This window comes from Gambusia affinis, linkage group LG05 (assembly GCF_019740435.1).
Source record: "Gambusia affinis linkage group LG05, SWU_Gaff_1.0, whole genome shotgun sequence".
NCBI classification, from domain to species: Eukaryota; Metazoa; Chordata; class Actinopteri; order Cyprinodontiformes; family Poeciliidae; genus Gambusia; species Gambusia affinis.
Genome location: NC_057872.1, coordinates 12168786 through 12191156, shown reverse-complemented (window position 1 = coordinate 12191156; position 22371 = coordinate 12168786). Strand labels below are relative to the sequence as shown.

General features: G+C 38.0%; 1 protein-coding gene across 4 annotated transcripts in view; it reads right to left on the bottom strand.

The window, feature by feature from the left end:
* Positions 1-22371, bottom strand: part of sntb1 (syntrophin, basic 1) — a 39863-nt gene that overhangs the window by 12687 nt on the left and 4805 nt on the right. For all 4 annotated transcript variants that reach the window (XM_044117202.1, XM_044117203.1, XM_044117204.1 and 1 more), the window contains 4 exons: positions 10273-10522; positions 3549-3666; positions 3308-3397; positions 926-1065 (listed from right to left, as the gene is read on the bottom strand). In XM_044117202.1, the coding sequence (XP_043973137.1) occupies positions 926-1065; positions 3308-3397; positions 3549-3666; positions 10273-10522 (598 nt within the window). The remainder of the gene's footprint in view (positions 1-925; positions 1066-3307; positions 3398-3548; positions 3667-10272; positions 10523-22371) is intronic.

Here is a 22371-nt window from a genome sequence, read left to right as displayed (position 1 = left end):
ACCTTCATTTTGTTTATTTTTTCAGCCATTCAGAGGTAAACTTGCTGGTGTTTCTTTTGGTCATTGTCCTGCTACTTACAGCAAGAGTTTAAGCTTAAAGTTGTTGAACTGATACCTGCACATTTTTCCTTAGGATTTTCTGGTAACGAGTTGAATTTATGGATCCATCAATTATAGCGACTCATTTTGGTTCTGAATTAGTAAAGCAGCCGTAGAACGTCACACTCACACCATGTTGATTTAATGGGAGGCACAAGTTCCAAAATGTTTCACTTTTTTATTTTTCCTCATCAGCTTGCAGAATATTTTTTCCAAAAGTCATGTGGATATTTTTCTTTTTAGCAAACACAAGACAGGTCTTCAAATTCTTTTTTGTGAGAAGAAATGTTTTTATTATTCATTATTTAAAAACACAGGAGAGAACTGTTTCACACAGGGCCAAGGTGATTTAGATAGCTTTTTGCTTAATAAATGAAAAAAATGCGTGAAAAGCACATTTTGTTTTTCCTCAGTCACCCTTCGTCTGACAAAAGAGGTTTGACATTATGAAACATTTAGCTGTGCCAAAAAAAGAAATCTGAAAGAAGAAATCTGAGGGCAAACACTTTTTATTTATGATTGTCGTCCTTAATGAAAATTAAAGCTCTATCATACCAAAATCAGTTGTATTTTGAAAATTCAGACAAAAACAAAAGGAAACAAAAGCCAGGTGGACAATTGTCAGATTAAATCAAGACCTTTGTAAAGATTTTCAAACTTTACTTTCATAAAAAGTATTAATAAATGAGAAATAGTTACTTTTTTCTATTAATTATTTGCGCAGAATGTCAGGGAAGTAAACTATGAAAAGAAATTAATTTAGCTTCAGCTGCTTTATTGAAGAACTTTTACATTTCTGCATGTTTGTATTTGTAAAGCTACCTACCGTGTTGCTAAAAGTGGAAAATTGTGCGAAGGGTTTTGCCAGGCCTCCTTGCTCCGAGGCAAACTGTCGTACAGCAACAGGTCCTTCTCCGTCACCAGTACCAGGACTGGTTTCCAACACTGCTTCTCACTCTCCGTCTGCTGCATGAACAGAAAAACAATGAGGGAGGAGCAGCTGCTCCCATTCAGCCATATGTTGGGTAATGCAGAACTGAACAATAAAAAAAATGCAGCGGTAAAAACATGCAACCTGTTCATTCAATTCAGGTTAGTTATTTTGCAAAGTACAAACACTGCCGTGGGCTGAAGTGTGACACGTTATTCTGTGCTTTATCCTTTACCTGGTTTTCTTCCTTTCTTTCCCTCAGTTTGAAACTCATTAAAATAATTACACTATTTACTCCTAATGTAATTGTGGATTTTTTTGGTCCCAAGTCAAGTACAATAATATTCAGCAGTTTATTATGCAAATATATGAAAAGTATAACTTTTTTATTATTTACATACCTGACTGAGAAATAGAGTTTGACCAGCAAAAAAAAAAAAAAAGAAATACCACACTTAGTGAGTACTAGATTGGTGATTAATTTAAACAGAGCAAATGATTAGTGAATATTATGTCAAGAGACCAACTAAACATCCAGTCCTGGAGGGCCACTCAACTTGAATTTGATTAGTTGCATGCTGCTCAGGGTGACAAATCTGTTAATGTACATGTTTCTGTGCTTAATGTGTAAAATATGTCAAAAACAAGCAAATAAATCCTGGACCCATGACAAGTTCGTCTCTAGCTTTGCATATCCAACAGGAAGTGAGATAAAAGTGAACTCAGGTGTTGTGGAGATGCAAGTACACTTTTCTCTATCCATTTGCTCTGCCCCCACACCCACTCATCTCCACAAGCCTCTCACTTACACACACACACTCTCTCTCTCTCTCTGTCTGTCACACACATGCACACTCACACAATTCATGTGCATTTTATGTGACAATGCTCCAGAACTCTTCTCATTATGAGAGCTTATCTGCTGCCGAGCCGAGGAATCCAAAGTAGCTCTTTGAAGTTCTGCTTCAACCAATCGCACAGTGGGATTCAGAGGGTCAAGGGTCAGCATTTTAACATAATGAGGATATGTTGCTAAGTAACTGTATTGTACTGCATTTGGAGGATCAAATATTAGCAAATTCATGAGGACTAAATTAGATAGATATGGATGTGTGCGCCTATTTGCACAGGTGTTTGTATACGAAAGAGAGAGCGAAGCTGCGTACGTGTGAAATTCACAAATACATCATGTGTGTGTGTGTGTGTGTGTGTGTAGGTGTGTGTGTGCAGGAGTTGAAGATAATTCCTAATAAGAATGCAGCCCCAGGTATGTAAGCATGCAAACACAATCACAACAAAACACTGACTGTTTTCATCTTCTGACCCCATCTTATTGAGTTTCTTTTTAAACACACTTATCCAAAACCTCTGTGACATGCAGAAAAACAATCTCACACTTTCTGTAACAAAAGAAAGGTGACAAAGCACACATTTTTTACAATATTTATAATATTATTATAATAATATAATATGTCTTCTTTTATAATATTTATAATGTTATTATAAATATTATAAAAGACGGCGTATCTGAAAAGAAATATAGTAATACGCACCTTTACTTTCTTTCAAATTTCTTTCTCTGAATCTTGCATCTGGTCCCATAGAAATGAATACTATTTTCTTTGACTCCCCCTAGTGGTCTGGAGCACTTCCGTTTTCAACACTTTTTGTTTGCTGCATTTCATTCGGGGGTGTTTTCTTTTTTGTTTGCTGCATTTTATTTGCTTTTTGTTTGACGCATTTAATTTGTGCGCGTGTCTTTTTTTTGTTTGCATGTTTTCTCTTTTGCTGCGCATTTGCACCTGTCGGCCACCGTACTTTTTTCTAACAAAAGTCTAACAAGCTAATACTAATTCATCACTTACTAGGGCTATCTGTAGTTAGCAACATAAAGTTCGCAAATTTTATTGCTTTTTCTTCTCTTCTGAGTACACAGTTGGCAAACAGGCAGATCATTGCCCCCTATTGGCAGGTGCAACAAGTCTGATTTCCAGCTTTCAACATCTAATTCAAGCAATAATCTTCTGGGCGTATTGGTCATACAACTTTATATGTTGCATTTTAGTTGGTTACTATTATTGAGATTTTACCATAAAGTGTTTATGTTTATTTAAGGATTAGTATAGTACATGTTCTATTCTTTCGTATTAAATTCACTGCTGTACATTTTGAGTTCTTTCCCTTCAACAAAACCTAACAGCATGACTGTAAAAAGACAAATTCATTTCTGGACTATTTGGAGCACACACACATGTGCACGCACGCACGCACACTCACCTTCCCTGCCAGCCATCCCAGGTGTCGGATCTCTTTGCTGCCAGCTACCCCTGTCCTGGATATATTCTGGACAACTTCCGCCGCTGCTCGCTGTGATGGGATGACAGGTTTAAGCCTGGAGAGTCATTCAGCATGCACCACCCTCAAAGCAGTTCAGAGTCGTCGTGCAACGGTCGCTGACATCTAAATGTACTGTGATGATAAGAGCTTCCTGTAAAAACGATTCACAGAGGAGACAGACCTGTGCCAGCGTGGATGTGACCGAGTGCATGGAAGAGAACCAGGACAGGGCAGATGGTTGGTCTGGGCACCGGAGCACGATGGTGTGCCTGGCGTCAGGACTGTGCAGCTCCAGTTGTCTGGAGGAGGAGATAAAGAAAAGTTAGTAAAGCTTCAACCTCTCTGGTTCATTGAGGGAGAAAAAAAAAAGCCTTTATAAAACAAAAATGTTTCCCCACCCTCATCAGGCAACTCTAATTTGGTATAGAAACAAAAATGCTGCCCAATTACCTATCAGCATTTAACAGATGTTCGATTTATGCCATCCACTTCATTACGTGCACTCGGTGGAAAAAGTGTGTTAAAAATTTCATTTAATTCAAGCAAGCTGAAAATACAGAAATACCCAAGCATTCTGTGTGGGAGAAATGACAAATAGCTGTATCTCAGTAAATTTCCATAAACAATTTGTTCATTTCATATGGGAGCATTTCTGGTCAGGAGAGGCAAAGCATACCCTTCTCGATCTCTCTGGATGGCGCTTTGATTGTGTGCACTCAGAGTATGAATTTTAAAAAGGTGCATGTGGTTGCTGCTAAAGAACAACGCGGTTAACTCTTTCTTCATTGTGCAGCATGACATAAAAGAGAAGGTAGGCTGCTACTGAAGTGCTTGGAAGAAGAAGAAAATATATATAAGACAAAGATTAGCAAAGGAACAAAGTTTAAATAAAAAAATTTAATTGAAATAGTGTTTGATCAAGCAGAGATTACAGAGGCATGTAAATGTCTAACTCACTGACATTTATCCACGCTGGAAGAATATAAAATAACTTGGGGTATATGTGGAATAAAACAGTACAATATATCCCAAATAAGGTCTAGATAAGGACACATTGTATTTCAGCATTGGGAAATGCTGAACCATTATTAATGGTTCCAAGAAGAACCATTAATAATGTCAAAGCATTAAAAAAGGGCTGAAAAGAAATTGCCACAAAACTCATCATCTATCCAGTTGTTTGTTGTTGCTTAATAAGCTGCATGGTTTCAGTTTCTCTTCACACCTTTACCTAATAATGAAAGATTTCATACATCTCTGAAGAACGTCATGCATTCCCTATTCAATAGCATCACTGCCGGTAAAAATACCATCTACATTAAATCAACTCCTGGTGTTACTCTGGGTTAAAGTTTTGAATGGGTTCCTGTAAAAGCCAGGTTGCTCAAAAACAGGCCAAGGAGGAGTGGAGGGGAGGAACTTCAGAGGCAGATCTGTGTTTGGTGGAGGAGGTTCTTTAAATATGTTGCACTGGCACCACTTCATTGGCAAAAGAGCTTACAGAAATGCAAAATAGAAGCATTCAGAGCGAGAAGAGAACATCAGATTAGATTACTGCAAAGCTATTGCACAATCATTTTCTGCACACAGCTGTTTTCATAGAAATATTATTATCTTCATGCGACAGATCCTAGCTGTCAAACCATGATGCTGTTGAGGCCATATTTCATGGTAGGCTTCACGTTTTCAGGGTGATGTACGCAGGTCACTCACATGGATTATGGTAAGCTGCAGGAAGGACTTTCTTTTTACAACAACTTTCTTCTTGGCTTTCTTCCATAAAGCCCAGATTTCTGAAGATCTAAACTAAAAGTTGTCTTGTCAAAAGATTCTCCCACCTTGAGTCATGCAGCACTTTCAGAGTTAGCATGGCCCCTTTTGCTGCTTGTTACTGATAGTTGTGCTTGTTAGACATGTCTTGGTAGGTTTGCAGGTTTGACATATTCTTCCATTATCAGAAGATAGATTGACCAGAGATTTGTGAGATTCTCAAAGCTAGAACTGTTGTATCATAACCTACCTGTTTCCTACTGTGTTCCTCGTTCTTCATGATGCCATTGGTTCACCAATGTTCAATAAAAAATGAACTGGACTAATACTGAGATTAAGCAAGGAGACAATTTTTAAGTTCATTTAGAGGAATTAAATAAAATAAATGCACACCTCTGTTGCTTTACTTTGCTTTTCACATAAAATACCAATAAAATCTAAAACATTTCTATACTTGTAAGGTGCACAAACTTGAAGTGAATCCTTTTGCAAAGCACTGTATACAGATATCATCAATGGCATAACATTATAGCTAATACTGACTGAATTTGTGTTCTAAACAGTGAAACATTAATTTGAATGTTTTCCTTGTTAGAACATCCTAGAGGTTTTTTTTTTTTCCACTTATCCCAACTTACCATTCACTGACCTTCTAATAATAGAGCGCATGGGTGATCCGTGACCTGTAAAGCAGCCTGAGGCCGTTTTTTTTTACTATTAATAATGTACAACATACCTGAAATAACTGGGCTTGATTTAAAAATCCCATTTATTTCCAGGATTAATACACGCTGTGTATCTGAATACGTTAGGTCAGGATACTCACATTAGGATGAACACTTTGTTTGAGTTCTTCAAGGTACACATAGGAAATTTAAATTAAGTCTACCTTCACTCCGAAGTAAAACTCATCTCTCCACTTCTTTAGCATTGTTTTCTACTGGCTCTTTTCACCGCTGTATGTGTTCTGCCTTTCTCAGGGCCCGCTCTTTTGCATTTCCTCTTGGGCTCGCACATGGTTTATACATCATCTGGTGAAATGAATTGAAACCCCTGGGGGAGATGCAGCATTGCACCAAGTATAGAAAAGGAAGATAAGCCAGAATCTTCTGTCATTTAACATAAAACCTCTTAAACCATTTTATCCCTGGAAGCCAAATAAGAAAAACAGAGAGCTAGCTTACAGGCTTGCCTTGTGATCTTTAACTTCAGCTTTCTGTCTGGGGACAAACGAAGGCTGAGAAACACCCAACCTTCCAGGATAAACATGAGCACATTTTCATGGATTAAGAACAGCGAATCGCTTTCAACTTGGGTGCATTTCCATTTAAACATTTACTAAACTTTATCTGGCAGAGTCAATCAGGAATTTGTTTTGGTTGTGGAGTATGGAAAAGGCTTCATAAAAACCTGCTGGTCAAGATAAATTTGTCCAAGGTCTACAATCTCATCCACAAATCTGCTTTAGGTATTCACAAAGCAGAGCACAGTGCTATCTGTGTGTGACATGAGACGGGGCATTGACCTCAACTCCTCGCATTACTCACCAATAAAATCAAAGTTATGGGCAACAAAGTCAATGTTCAACCCGGAAGTGTTTTTAAGTGGTTTCAATCAACTTTGACCTGAAGGTTTCACTAAGCAGTCTTTTGAAAGTCATGACTGATTTTAGTGTGATTTTACAGGTAACGCTCCTCCTACATCCATGTATTATAAAAACTAACATTGACTTAATGTGAAACGTGACTAAGGGTATCTCATGTACAGACACCCTAGTCCTCTACAGCCAAAGACAATCTGAAAAGGTGGCAAGATTGTACACTGATATTAATGCATTAAAAAAACTGCTAAGAAATAAGAAAACTGCTGAGGAGGAATGTATGAGGGAATAAAATGTTATATTGGAAATTTGGGAAATAGTCTCAGTAATTGAGTCCTTGTATATTATGTGATGAACCCTATCCTATGTGTATATATACATATATACACATATATATATATATATATATATATATACACACATATATATATATATATATATATATATATATATATATATATCGATATATATATATATCGATATATATATATATATAGATATATATATATATATATATATATATATATATATATATATATATATGCATATATAAAATGCATATAATTGAGTCCAATTATATGCATTTTCAGATTATTTCAATGACATTCACCATTTGTTTATAATATTATTTAATTTAAATACGCTAGAAAATGTCCACTCTGGAGGAAGAGTTTGCGTATTGCAGTACATGCAAAATATATTCTGTTCTCTTTTATTTAAAATGGAAAAAAGCTATTGTGGTTACTGCTGTTTTCATTTTTGCAGTTAGGACAACGTTATCTATAATTTATTAGTTGTTAAAAGATAGACTTTCGATTACTTGCGCAATTTTATGGTATTTTAAGAGCTTATGATGAATATATCATAACTTCTGCTCTTTCTAGTGCAACACTGGAGGCTAAACAAGAAGATTTTAGCTTGTTGATGAATCAGTCTCTCTGCTCCAGTAGGCAGTCAGCTGCTCCACACACATTCATTTAGCTCCCACATTATGACTCTGTGTTTTTCATGAGCTGAAATGTTTCCCACCTTTTTCAGCCATCTGACTAACAGTGCACAACAACAGGTGAATGGCGATCTATTCTCCAAGCAGATGGTCGTCTGAAGTCAATCATTTAATTTACATGCTAGGCATACTTAGCATGTAATACTTCAGCTAGAATTGTTTTTAATGAGAAACAGTTTAATAAAGTTTTTCCTATTTCAAGTTTCAGGAACAAAGACAGAAACATTTTAATGGTTTTTGTGGGTGCTAAATAATAAAAATAAACCTTGCCCCATACCTGTCAAGCTTTGGGTTTGAGAATACTGAAAACCTTAAAAAAATGCATTTTCACTGGAATATGGCTTTGACACAAAAGCTGTTTGTGCACATGAAAATTGAAGATGGTCAGGAGAACAATTTAGTTTACACTTTTCTCCTTTTCAAGCTCCTTACAGGGAGAGATTGCTCTGTTAGAGACGCACATCTCAGCTTGAAAACTGAGGAAGGGGAGAAGTGGAAGAGCATCATACAAGGAACAGGATCTGATGTAAAATGCCTGGTGAGGAAATCAATGCATTTTGTTTACAACACAACAAGGATGAGGAACAAGACCCATTGACGACCATATTTAGGTTTCGGTCACTTGTGCATCTGTACGTAACATTTGAAGTTGAAATTTGTGGAAGATTGCATACAAACAAAACGTCTAGAACAAATGTTGCGTACATCTGTATTTCCTTTTATAGGAAATCCTGTAATGTTAATCTTCATTTATACTTTTATTGTTTGTTTTTTTGCAACTATGCCTTGCTACTGGAGAGTTGAGGATTACTAACTTTGGGGGAAACTGGTTACTGAGGACTTATGAAACTTTTAAGATAAAGAACAATCAATTCTGTGGATTTGTGGGCACATATGTGCAGATAAAGACAGAGTCACAGTGAGATCACAGAAAGATCTGTTGAGAGCAAAAAAAAAAAAATCAAACAGCTGAAGAGGTTGAATGATAGAAAAGGAGACTTTTTTGGTAGTGGGAGATGATGAAAGAGAGGAAAAGGAGAGGACAGCAGGAAGTCATTGGGGCAGAAAAACACAAACAAGTTGAAAAGACTGAAGCGCAGACAAGACAGAGCAACAAGGAGAAAGTATTGCAAGCAGAGGAAAAAACAACATGGTGAAACAACACTTAGGAGGGCCATGGTACACAGCACAGAAAGGGAAAAGAGAATGAAGTAAAGTAAATCATTTCTGTGCATCAATCTGCTATTTAACTCTGCCACTGTCAAATTACCAACCAATTAGCTTAATGACACCGACTACTCTGTAGGTCTCAGAGCTACTTCAAATGTCTGGCTGTAAGGAAATCAGCCTGAAAAAGTCACTTTAGTGCTTCTGTCTTTCAAGATAGCAGATGACGCTGGCTGATCCCGGGGAAGATACTAATGAGCAAACGGAAACTGGCAAAGAAAAGCAGAGAAAATAACGTCAGGTAGTTCTGATTTGATTCAACATCACACATTTTCTAAATATTACACTTGTTGCTGTGTAACATCTAAATGACAGAATATCCTTCCTAAATTATGTCATCCATAGCATGACATTTCTCATTTTTGTTAAGTTCTATAAAATGCCCCAAACCAGCGTGTTTAATTACAAATCACATGATTGCGGTAAAAAAAAAATTAAATTCAACAAACTGCATTGTAACCAACTAAATTCAACCTTGATCAAATATTGCATCTAAGCAGAGGTTTGTTGTGATTGAGAATTGCACAAATTTAATTCAACTGTTTTATAAATCATTTAATTATAAATCATTTACACTCTGCAAGTACACACTGCATTGTGTTTATCTACCTCTTAATATCTCAATAATAATTTGTTGTAACGTGACCAGATGCAAAAAAGACCCTCAAAACCTTTGCAAGAGACTGAACATAATGCTGCACAACTTCAAGTTTCTACCGACAGCTTTGTTATTATGCTGGTAATAAATGACCTAATGTTACATTATTTTGACTTTTGATGAAGACAAATGAGTGAATCAAGAAGGATCCACTCAAAGGACAGCGTAATTTAAAAGTGGAGAGAAGAGAGAAAAACATCAATCTTCGTGTATTTCTCTGTGGATAAATGAAAACTTTCAGGGTTTTTAGCTGCAGGTGATTTAAATCACTGGCAAAGAGTTTTAGTTTCCTCATCTGCTGTTCAAATGTCCATTAGGGGAAAGAGAGAAGAGAATTGCCCCAAATGAGTTGGATAAACAATTTCCTGTTGTTATTGCCGGCTTCATCAGAGCAGCCAGAAACCCAGAGAGACACTAGAGACCTAAAAGACTGGGGGTATGCAATTGTTACAACTGTATCACATTTGTCTGTGAGTGTTTAATTTAAAGGAAACGCTATCCCTAAGGAAAAGCTCCCCCACTGCATATTGATTCAAATGACATCTGAAGTTTAGCAACGGTCTCCAGCAAACCTGCGGTTTCATCCCTCTGGCTCAGAGTGTTTGTGTTTTCTGTTGACTTCGACCCAGTGAGTTTCCACCTACCTGTTCTCAGGATCCGCTCTGCTCATGGCACGTGTCACAAAAGACATCTTCAGCGGTATGCACCTCCTGTCGCTGTTCAGAGACAGGAAGGGCTGGCTGGGAGAGCTGGGAGACTGAGGCGAGGACGAGGAGAAGGAAGCGGTGGGAGGGCTGCTGGGGCGCGGAGACTCCGGAGGAGGCGTCTCCCAGCTGATCTCCGATACAGGGGAGCCCTTTTTGACGTACGGCGTAGCCTCACGCATGTACTTCACTGGGAAGGAAAGGCAACAAACAACTTATCAGGAGTAAGAAAATGATCAAATGAAGCAGAAAATAATAGGAACGAATTTTCCTTTTGTCATAAAAATCATTTGTTTTAAAAATGCACCAAAAATCCAAAGAAAATGTTTAGGTTTGAATTCTTAATAACAAAAAAGTCGATTTAGATTTCATAAATTCTGCACACAGGAAAAAGTTGTGGAGAAGTTTAGAGTAGGATTAGGTTATAAATCAATATATCAAGCTTTGAACGACTCACCTAGTCAGTTCCTGAAGATGGAAATGTTTGCATTAATTATAGCCTTAGGTGGTGGAATATTATTAAATAGTTAAATAAATACACGCAATCATTTCAGATTCTTGAGGGGAAAAACAGTTGAAAACCACAAAGACTTATTTTTTTCCACTTTGTAATTACATACTACTACAGAACTGCAGCAAAAAACAGACTCCACTAGCCACAGCAATCCATTGCATATGATGTAACTTTTCTTTTGGCTGCCCTAAGAGTCAGTAAAAGTGATTTTAGCGATGTAGACAACTTGGTCGGTTATGAAGAGCTCCTGTTTGTTGCCGAGGACAAGCGTCACTGTGGAAAGATTACTGATTGCCTCCTCTATTACAATGAACTGGCACAGTCAACCCCGCCGGGTGCCAGTCTGAATCGAAAGCAGCGATCGCAAACATGCCAAAACCCCAAACGCCCTGCTGTCTTTTTTTATCTCCCAATTAATTTGTTGCAGTTTATATATTTATTTTACCTTCATCTCACCATAAAAATCCCACTGAGATCAAAATCTATTTCAGAAAAAAAAAGAAAAAAGAAGCAAAACCTGGAAAAGCACAGATCAAAAATGGCAACATACACAATATAAATCCACAATTTTCTGATGATTTATGCGACTAGGTCTTAGCAGCAACACTGATGAATAATTAAGGACCGGAACAAATAAAAACATAGAAGAAGAAGACAACAAAAGCACTTGTGAAAGCCCTACTGCTGATCTGACATGAGCAGCTGAGGCTGCAAACCTGGGATGTTCTCCAAAATAACAGAGCTTTACATGTAAAATTCAAACTGCGCAACACTGGAAGTCTGATAACGATTTCAAACCCTTCATCTCCTTATCTTGAGAGGGAAGCAAACAGGAGAAAATAAATGGTGAGAGTGAGGAAAAAGTGGGTGTTCTGCCTGCTCTGTGTGTGCACTGAACGTTCCAGATGCCTGGTATGGATGTTGGATGTTTAATTGGATATCCAGAGCCAGGAATAATTGGGATCTAGCTGGTGCCATTTGTAACGCAGCTTGTGAACTATTCTGGGTGAAGAAAAATCACCATAGAATCCTTTGAGATGGCGTAGCAACCCTTACTGGCAACCTGTAGAGGAAGGATGACTGACTCATAGTGTAGAGGAGGAGACGCGGACGGTCTGAGTCCTCAGTGGGCCATCGGGGACGACATGATCCAGTTACAAAGCAAGATTCATCCACACAGACAGATTAGATTACGCGGCATTAAAAAAGGCTGATACATTTATTGCAATGTATCAGAACAATACAGGTCAATACATGAGAAAGCTAAAAAGAAAATGTTCTGCCATCAGCTGACGACAGAATCGTCTGGTTTTGCCTGTAAAGAACCGCAGTCAAAGGAATGTGTAGGATTTTAATTCAAACCGAGAGGAAAAACATACAGCCAATACAGTGTGCACCCTGATCTGTGATGATGAAACGTGATGAAGACAAAGAAATCCATGAACAGAAGGAGGAACATCCTTCACAGTGGGAACATTTAGATTTTAAATATTCATAATCTCAGAATACAGATATAAACTGAATTGAATTATAGATTTGAATGACAGGTATGCTTAAAAAGTCAAGGAAGCATGATTAATTTATTACATTTTTCAGTTGGAAAAAAAAAATCTGAAGCACTATGTAATTTAGAACAGTGGAGAGTAATGAATTTTAAAGCAGTTTAATTTAGTTCATGCATAAACTGCAACACAAAACCACAACGTCAAGTCATGGCAGCGTAAGAGTGAGCAAAATGTTGGACTGTTTACACTAACATTAATTTACTTTAAGTATGGAATAAATATAGTCCTTAAAGAAGTCAGAACTAATAATCTAGGCCAAATAGGATTTCAAAATAAATTTTTAGCCAACGCATTTGTACCGATTTGTGCACAGCTGTGTAAAGTGAAAGTCACAAGTCCACATACTGAAGCAAAAGTTTTATCATTCACTGCAGATAGAGAACAGTTGCAAGATGAGCTTCAACAAGGCACCTCCTCTAAAATGAAAGCAAAAAACTAACTTACACAAAGTATGAAGACACCTCATGGAAACCACTGTGGTTCATCAGCTTGTGTTTCATCTTTGTGGTAGACGCACAAGAGAAAAAAAAAACATGAACACCATGATGTGAGCAGAAAACAAGCGCAATTAACCTCTTCCTTTTCAGTCACACATGTGTACACGTGGTCTCTGCTGCTTACACAAAAATCATCTTGAACTGAAACAGTATATTCTTGAAATGGCAATTAATATTTTTTGGGGGATGTGTTCCTATTCATGCTAAAGAAAGGCAGAAACAAATAATACCAGTGTATCCCATTCACAGTGCTGTGAAAGAGAGCTGAACAGCCACACCCAGGCCTGATGAGGTCCAGAGGAATTAAGCAGAACCAAGAAATGTCTTAAACAGAACCCATCAGGCAGCATGACGTAGGATAAAAGATGCCAAAAAGCAATACATGACGTTCTGACCTACTGGAATTCAAGAGAAGATGAGAAACAAAATCAGTCATTGTCTGGAAAGTTTCACAAAGCAGATTCTGAGACTTTGGGACTCCAGTCAGTGATGGACAACATTCATGACTGGAGAAGACATAAAACCAGTCAGTGGTTATAGTTCAGCAGAAAGACAGAGGGATTGGGGCTGGTGTGTGGTGTAGAGGTAGAGAGGATGCTACATGCACACAGGTTATTAATCCGTAACAGTGTTAAAATGTCCAACTCTGGTTCCTGTGCTGCATGTCTAACTTCCTTCTCTCTCTACCCATTTCCTGTCTGACTTACAGCAGATATAGAGAGAAAAAGCTTTAAAAAGAAAGAAACTGGACAACACCTGCATCCATTTACAAAACTACAGCAACATTTGACCATCAAGGCACAACTTAAGCTGACCCAAAAATCTTGAGGATCTCCAAGACTTTTGGAAAAATATTTTTTGAATAAATGAGACAAAAGTTGAGCCGTCTCAGATGTTTGTCCAATGAAATCGTGAAGAGACCTTGTGGAGGTGGTAATATAATGCTCTGGCGGCATTTTGCTGCTCCAGGACGTTGGCAAGTTGTCGTCGCTGATGGAAGGTTAAATTCTGCCATGTCAAATCCTGTAGGAAACTATCCTTCTAAAGTCAGAACTAGTAATCACTTCTGATTTTTAACACGTGTGTTATGCAGCCGGACAAATAGCTGTAACACATCAAGGATTAAAAATATATATATAAAGTAAATAAATAAAAAGATTCTGAGTAGCCTAGCGAAAGCCTAGATTTAAACTCGACCTTTGACCCAAGCCCATGCTCAAAACTAAAAAAATGTGGTTTGATTAAACTCTGCAAGAGTCGAATTAAGATTCTGTGGCTGCAAAAGACTCACTGCTTTTCGGTATCAAGAGTGGCACAATAAGTTATCAGATTTAGGGGGAAATGACTTTTTCACATGAAAACTGAACTATTTTTGTTTTATAATAAGATTAGTTTGATAATCTGAAACTATCCATGGGGGCAAAAAAGCAACAACACAGGCAATCTGTCAGTATATTGAAATTATGGGGGGGTTTTTTATGTTTTTTTTCTTTTTAGGAAAAAGAAAATAATTTCTGTTGGGACGAAATTTAACTGTGACCAGCTTACCTGCGCACAGATAAAAAAAGCAGGAAGTGCAGGGTGAAAATAAATGGGAAGTAGTTCATGCAGTCTTCACCCTGGCAGTGTGTAGATGTGCGTGGTTCTCCCTTGGGTCATGTTTCTATTTCACTCCAACACAGCCAGCTCTGCACAATAACCTTAATAGCAGAAGATGAACCTGGAGAGATTACCATGCTACTCAAGCCTTTGTTTGAAACAAGATGGCTTTGCATGTTGCATAAATCCAGCCGAAAAGATCCAAATAAGGGCTTGCCCTCCCCCATCTGTTTGACTTCATTTTCCTTCTTTTTTTTTTTCTGGCTCATGCTGGAACAGAGCATGTGGATGCATGCAAAACAAAATCTTTGTCATCAAGACTCCCTTTCTTCAATGCATTTTGAAATAAGAACAAGCTGTTAGTGCAGCCACTATAGAGACTCCTGCTCTTTTATGGACTTCTGTGCACAGTAGTCAAATTAGCTCATGTCAATCTTTACTCTCCTTTCATTTGCATGTTCTGCAACTGATGGAATAAATGTATTTCTTGCTTTCCTGCATGGAGGTGCAGGACTTCTGTCAATATTAAACACACACAAACCAACGATCAGCCGTCAGTCTTTAGAGAGTTTGTTCGTCCTCTGCCAGCCCTCTCAGCAAGCACACAACCTCCACTCTAAAACAACGGGTACAACTTTTATTTAATGGCATTTAGGAGGACTTAATGAAGTCTGAAGTCATAGTACTTTCTACCAGATGCTCCGAATGCGATTTTGTCTTGGTGAGAAAATACACCACAGGTGGATGGAGGCCTCCTCTCATTAAAGCCTGTGGGAGAGGAGCAGAGGACAGAAAGACAACTAATCAGAGCAAAAGGAGTACAAAAAGAGAAATAGGCTCCGACTGCCTAATGAAGCTTTGCAAGCCTGTGTTGATATCTGGGTACCAGACCAGCACAAAATGGGCGTTAAAAAAATCCACCCTGGAGACCATCTGTTATTGAAAGACTCTGATGAAGGTGTGGAAAACCTCATATACTGTTGAACCTATGCAATCAAGTTGTAAGAGTGGGAATGTGGCAGTAACATGAGAAATGTATGCATAGATAAATCACACTGAAATTTAAGCATCTCAGAAAGTGATCAACTTCACAAAGACATTTAGCAAAGCAGGAAATACAGTTGTGGTCAAAAGTGTACATACACTTGTAAAAAATCATAATGTTATGGCTGTCTTGAGTTTCCAATAAGTTCTACAACTCTTATTTTTCTGTGATAGAGTGATCGGAACACATACATGTTTGTCACAAAAAACATAGAGGTAGAGAGGTATTTTCCTCAGGGAAAATAATAAACAGTGTTTGTTGCATTGCCACCTGAAAAAAAAATTATTATTTTCTTATTTTGAATTATTTGTTTGAAAGCTGTGATTAAAGTCTTGTGTAAAAGCTCAGGACCTTGCAGCAACAAAGGGCAGGGAACAGAAAATTTCTAAACCAGAAGTGGAGCAATCATTGGTTGAGGAATAGTGAGTCAGCAGACTGGCTGGAAATTACAGTGCTCTAGATCTCTAAAAGGCTGCTAACATTTCCAAATCCAGTAAGTTCCATGACAGACAGAGGATGAAAGCACAAAAGGACAGAACAGAGCAACTTTACTGTATCCCATTTAACCTTCCTGTTATCTGCTGTCTAGCTTGCTTTCACTCTCACTTGACATATGGTTGAAAACGCATTTAAATCGATTACATCACTATGCTTCCTCTAATTTACTTAACAACCTAATTGATTTCCAAAATAGATGGCAATGAACCTATTTAACTCTGTAACAACTTCCTCACCAAAGAGTGTTGCTCTCAGCATGATCTTACATCAAGTGAAAAAGTCGCAATTTTCTTCTTGTTGCCGTGTTCAAAACCAAAAGGCCACCGCTCAGATTTGACAAAGCTGAAGAACAACAGCATGACTTTCACCCATCTATCTGCTGTGGACAAGAGATGTCTGCAGTTCTATGAAATAACAACAAACCTGCATTTTGTTCATATTTCTGTAAGTTTCTTCTATTCTTAAAGAAAATGTTTTAAGAGCAGCAGATAATTGTGAAAATAAACCTACAATCCGGTTTATTTGCATCACATCTAGTCATCAACACTATTAACAACCAACAACTATTCTGCATTGCATTTAATCCTTTCAATAAAGAACCCCTAAATATAATTGAATTACAGCATAAAATTATTACCAGAGCAACGTCTACTGCCGTGTTAAGTTCCTAAACGCTCTGTTGACACCATATATAGTGTTTTCAGCTGCTCACAGCCTTTTGCCCAGTGAAGAAGACCATCTCTATTTTTAAAGCCTGGAAATAATAGAGACAAGCTGAGAGTTCTCTGAGATTACAGAAGAATGCTAAAGGAAATTGCCCTGAAGTCTTTCTGACTCCATTAAATAGACCACTGAAGAAACCAAATCTGCTTTAAAATTGCCTTGGATACTGGAGCTGGTGCTACCTGGAGACAAGCTGGCACCTAATCAACCCTCTCTGTCACTGAAGTGCAGGGGGCTGATTGTGAAAGCACTAAATGCAGAAAAAAGCTTGGGTAATGTACAGGAGGACTCGGAGTCTGCAATATGGGCTTAAAAAGTTAACACCGCATTTTATGATATATCCTGCAATGACAAGAGAAGTGATGGGAAAAAAGTATTATGAATCCAACAAACTTTTAAGGCTCTAAATCTCCTTACTAACAAACGGAAGGACTAATTTAGGGCATGGTGTTATAAGGCGTCATTCATTTTGTTTAAAAAGTGCCAACATCTGCAGAAGTTCCCATTATCAAAATAAAAGCGCTCCCATAAAAAGTACAAACTTAGCAGCAAAGACTGCCTGATGCATTACTTTTACTGTCGCCACAGTAAAACCAAGAGTGCTTCCCTCCATTTCCTTAATTAGCAACATTAACCACCTCACTTCCTAAAAACCAGACTCATTTGCTTTGAGAGCAGATGGTAGGTTTCACACCTCGCTTCTGTGTTTTCAGCTGTGACACAGATTCAACAGACGTCAGTGATGTGTGACTAAAAAAAAAAACAAAAAAAACTTTACTGTGCATCATCCTGGCTACCATTGTTTAAATCTAGAGTAAAATGCTCAGCTGATGTTAAATCTTGTCTAGTATAAAAAATGTCACATTTACAGCTGCAGATAAGCTAAAAAGTGATCATAGAAAGTTTTGTGTGTTTTTTTCTCTTGAAACCAAAAGGAGGAAGCTGAGTCTTAACCACAGGTCTATGGTTTTGTTTTGGCTGTAAAGAAATTTAAACACGACAAGAAGTGAGTGATTCAATCTGTCATCTCTTTGCCACGGTAATGATCAGCGCAACGCCGCAGCTGCTGTGATGATCCCTGTCTTCCCCTCTGAGTCAGAACCTGAATGTAGTAACAAAGCAAGGAGATGATAGTTTTCCTGATGGCGTAAAGAGTCAGCGAGTAGATACAGTGACTGTCTCACACACTCAACACATTGTAACGCCCCCACACACACACACACACACACACACACACACACACACACCAGTCTTCTGTCTAGACTACACTGCTGGGGCCTCAACTCTCATTGGCACAAACGAATATGCCTACAATGAGGCACATGTTCGCAGACAAACACAGGGGGAAAGTCAGAATGCTGACAGTGCACACACACACACGCACACACACACACACACACACACACACACACAGACCCTCCAGCTATAAGCCAATGACAGGTTTGGCTCGTTAAGGACTCACCATAAGAGCTTACAGGACACTGACTCATTTCCTGCCTGCAGGAGCTTTGCAGGTGTTCTCTATGGTCATCTGATTTTTATTCTCCATTCACTCTGCTTCCATGTGGAAGCATAAAAATGTGTTGTTTGCATGAACTAAATTATATCTGGTGAAATATTTCTTCAGGCTACTCCTGGTTGCGCTGTCTGCTTGGACGATTTCTTTCCACTGCCTTCAAGGCTTTCACATGAACTTTTTTTCTTTTTAAACACAGTTTGTTAAAATAACAGAGAAAGAAAAAAACCCTCTGTGTCTCTTGTAAGGATTTTACGTGATAAAGGAGAGCATAATTGGTGAAGGGGAAGGAAAAGGTCACAAGTGGGCCTGAAACTAATGATTATTTCAATGACCAATTACAGTGTAGATATTTCTGATGACTAATCAATCAAACAAAATATTGGCACATTCTGTAGATTTTTCACTCAACCATTTAAGCCTTTCTCTTATACAATATTAGAAATGCAGAAAAGATGCAAATAAACAATTGAATAGTTTTGCTGTTTTTTTAAATAGGAAAACACTATTACTTAAAATGCAAAACCAATATTAATTAGTGAACCCAGCTAAAAAAATACTGATTGCATCAACATTAAAAGTTCAGCCCTTTCTGATCGACTCAATATAAATACAGTTTAGGGCTAATTTGTTGATTATTTCGGGGAATAACTAATGAATAATTGGATAGTAAAAAGTTACGTTCCTTTTGCTATCTAATTATGCATTGGTTAATAAAAGATTTTTTGTTTGTTTGTTTGTTTTTGAACCAGGTGAAGGTAAAATTGTCCCACTTGATAAGTACTGTACAGAACACAGGCCATTTTTTTAAACTCAAATGCAAAATGCTAACAATTTTTTGTGCAGTTTTGACTTAATTACTCCCCTGACTGTGTTTTTTCAGTGTAAGGGGCTTTTTATGACTCTGTATTCTCCAGGTAATCAATTACAAAATTTGTCAACAGTTTTTTCCATAACCTATTAATGACAATTAATTACTGTTGTCCTAGTGACAAGATTAAAATATCATATTTCAATGAAATATGACATGTTATCATATTTAGCAGCAATTGTAGCGAAAGGATTTTTTTGAGCCTCTACTAGCTCTGACCAAGCTCATATTGGACACAGAGGGCCGAACATCAACTTTCAAATCTTGCCAGAAATTGGAATTAGGTCTGGACGTTTACATTAATGGGTCTGAATGGCCTAGTCAAAGCAAGCTCGTTAATGTAAAGGGGAACCATGGCTCCACTTTCAGGTTCTTGACATTTGCTCACAGATTTTCTTCTAGGATTCTTCTGTGTTTAATTTATCTTCCACTTCTTTCCCTGCTGAAGAAAGTCATCCACCCAGTATGATGCTGCCACTACCTTATTTCACTACGTTCTAATTGGGGGCATCACAGTAAAGACTTCTGAAACAAACTCGCATTTAAAAAAGAAAAGCCAGGTTTTCAGATAAGATAGCATTACAATAATTGGCTTGCAAAATCAGACGGAATCTGCACGTTTGATTTGTGCGTTCAGATAAAAGAAAAGCAAAAAATGACACCATGAAGCCTACACTACATAATTCAACATGTGTCATTCATTCATTGTAAAAGACTGCAAAGTCTATTAAATGCAACTGGGGTGTTTTGATTGCATAAACCTAATGAAACACAGTGCTAACAATAAAAGTAAGAAATTACCTTTGTGAGATATGAAACCACATAAACCACAATCTGCATGAAAAAAGAGCAAGGCAATAAACTCCCTTCTGTCTGGCTCTCACACTGATAAAGTTGCAACTGCATGACAAAATGAAGGTCTGAATGTGATGATTCAATATAACAACCACGAATTTGCTTTGACTGAATTTAATGCAGCCATTCCTGCTCAACGTCTTTCCACATATTGAAGTTTTTAAACTGCTCCACGATCCTGTTGTCAGGCTCAACACTGAACAGGAGGGACAGAATGTAAAAAAAAAAAATCATGTTTGTACAATAATGCAGAGATAGAGAGCTAGTTCAGAGGTTTTCAAAGTGTGGGAGAGCTTCCCAGTTTAAAGTATTCATAATTGTTTTGTGTTGGCAAACATTCTTTTAATTTCTTACACTGTGGGTATGCTCTTCTTTAACACAGACAAAAAAATAAATAAAATAAAAGCTGGTCAAGAGCTGATGGCAAGATGATGATAAAAAACAAGTTAGTCCTGAAGGAAAGAACTGGTAGAGGGTTCTATAACTACAGTTCTCATGGGCAGGTGTCCAATCTATGAGGAGATGGTTTAGATCAAAGCATATTAATGTATTAGATCAATCACAGTCCAGCCTTAGGAATCTTTGAGGTGACGCGTTTAAATGAAACTATAAAGACAAATAGGTTCGTCCTTCCTGGAGCCGGATACATAGCATTAGTCCTGTGTCTCTTATGGGGGCTTGGTATTATGAGTGGAGGTGTTCACATATAAAGGGTAGCCCCAAATCCCCAGAGAATATATGAAAGACTCAGTACTCGGACAGAATAATGTTAATTAGAAAGGACATCAAACAACGTCAAAAAGCCAAAGTGTTTAAAAGAAGAGTAGCTGTCTGTGACAGGCCTCTCGTGGCTGCCTAACGATACCTCCATCTTTAAACTTCTCCTAAGTGAATCATGCAGATGGAGAAAATGCTACGTCTTCAATAGAGGCTCCTGTGGTGATACTCCACAGTGCTGAAAGTCCCAGAGAAGCTGTGTCTTTTCTCATTTCTTCTGAGCCATTAAGCCCTCGTCAGAAGACGTTTTGACACAGAAGAGCTGGAAAAAGTACAGGAGCAAATAAAAAAAAAAGAATAACGGCTGGATTCCTTCACCTGGCTCCAGTTTCAGGCCCTCATATTTCCAATGTTCACTGTGATAAGTCAAAACATCACAATGGAAACTCAAACGAGGGGTTTTGTTACCGTGACTTGCTGCATGTTGTCATTCAGGGGAGCTTGATGAGGCAGAAGCCCAAGAGCGCCTCATTATAAAACAATATGTCAAGTTGAAAAGATGCAGCAGAAGACGGGACAGTTTCCGACTTGGTCTGACAAATTTCTACACTCTTTGTAGCAGTAAATACTATGAACTTTTTATTTCATTTCTCAAAGGCCATTTTGCACTGAACCAACATAACACCACTGGCTGCGGTTGCTGGGAACTGAGACATAACTACAGAACGCCGACTGCTCCCCAGAGCATTTCCCGTTTGGATCATCTGTTAACACAGCGAGCACAAACAGCCTGCTTGGGTGACACTTGAACAAAGAAGAGCCTCTCTGGGGCTGTTAGGAGGTGCTGCAAATTATGTGTCCTAGGTGATTCTATCAATAGCGGACTGCATTAAAAGCAGACGGGAACGCATTCAGAGCAGACTGACAACACATTCATAATCCGGTTTATTCACACTAATAATGCCTGTGTTGGTTTAGCACAACAGAACTGGGGAGAAATGGATCTTGATCTACTGACTTGGGGTAAGCAGCAGAGTTAATGTTTTACTGATCTTTTGGTTTCTAAAAAGTGTGATTGATTCTATGACAAACATCATTAGACTTTGGCAAGAGCACAAACGTATCTGAAACAATAATGCAATCTGTGAGATTAAATTAAGATAAAATCATGTAAGATTTTGACAGCTTTTAAAAGTTGGACTAATCTGCAGGTTTTTGGAAGATCGCCGATTACAAAGTTTAAAAAGTTTGACCTGCCAATTCCGATTTTAGCCAATGCCAACTTCTTTTTACTTAGATGTTGCTAAATATAGCAAGAAAGTTGCTGCACTAGCAACAGTGGGGTGACCATTGTTTACTGCAAACGTGCAGACATGACCTGGTGGGGCGGTCTATAACTCAAACCTCTCTCCTGGGAGAGAGGCTTGAAGCCGAGAGAAGCTTTTGCCGAGGTACAAAAGCTTGGGGGATAAGATCAGCTTCACATATCGGCCGATCACCAATCTCACAAATTTAAGGAAATCGGCACTGATAAATTGGTGCACCCAAAGAAAACAGTAATTGATCAAAATCACACTGAGCAGACTGGACTTGAAAACCAAAAATACGAACTGGTCAAGAAAAGCCTAATCAGTGCATC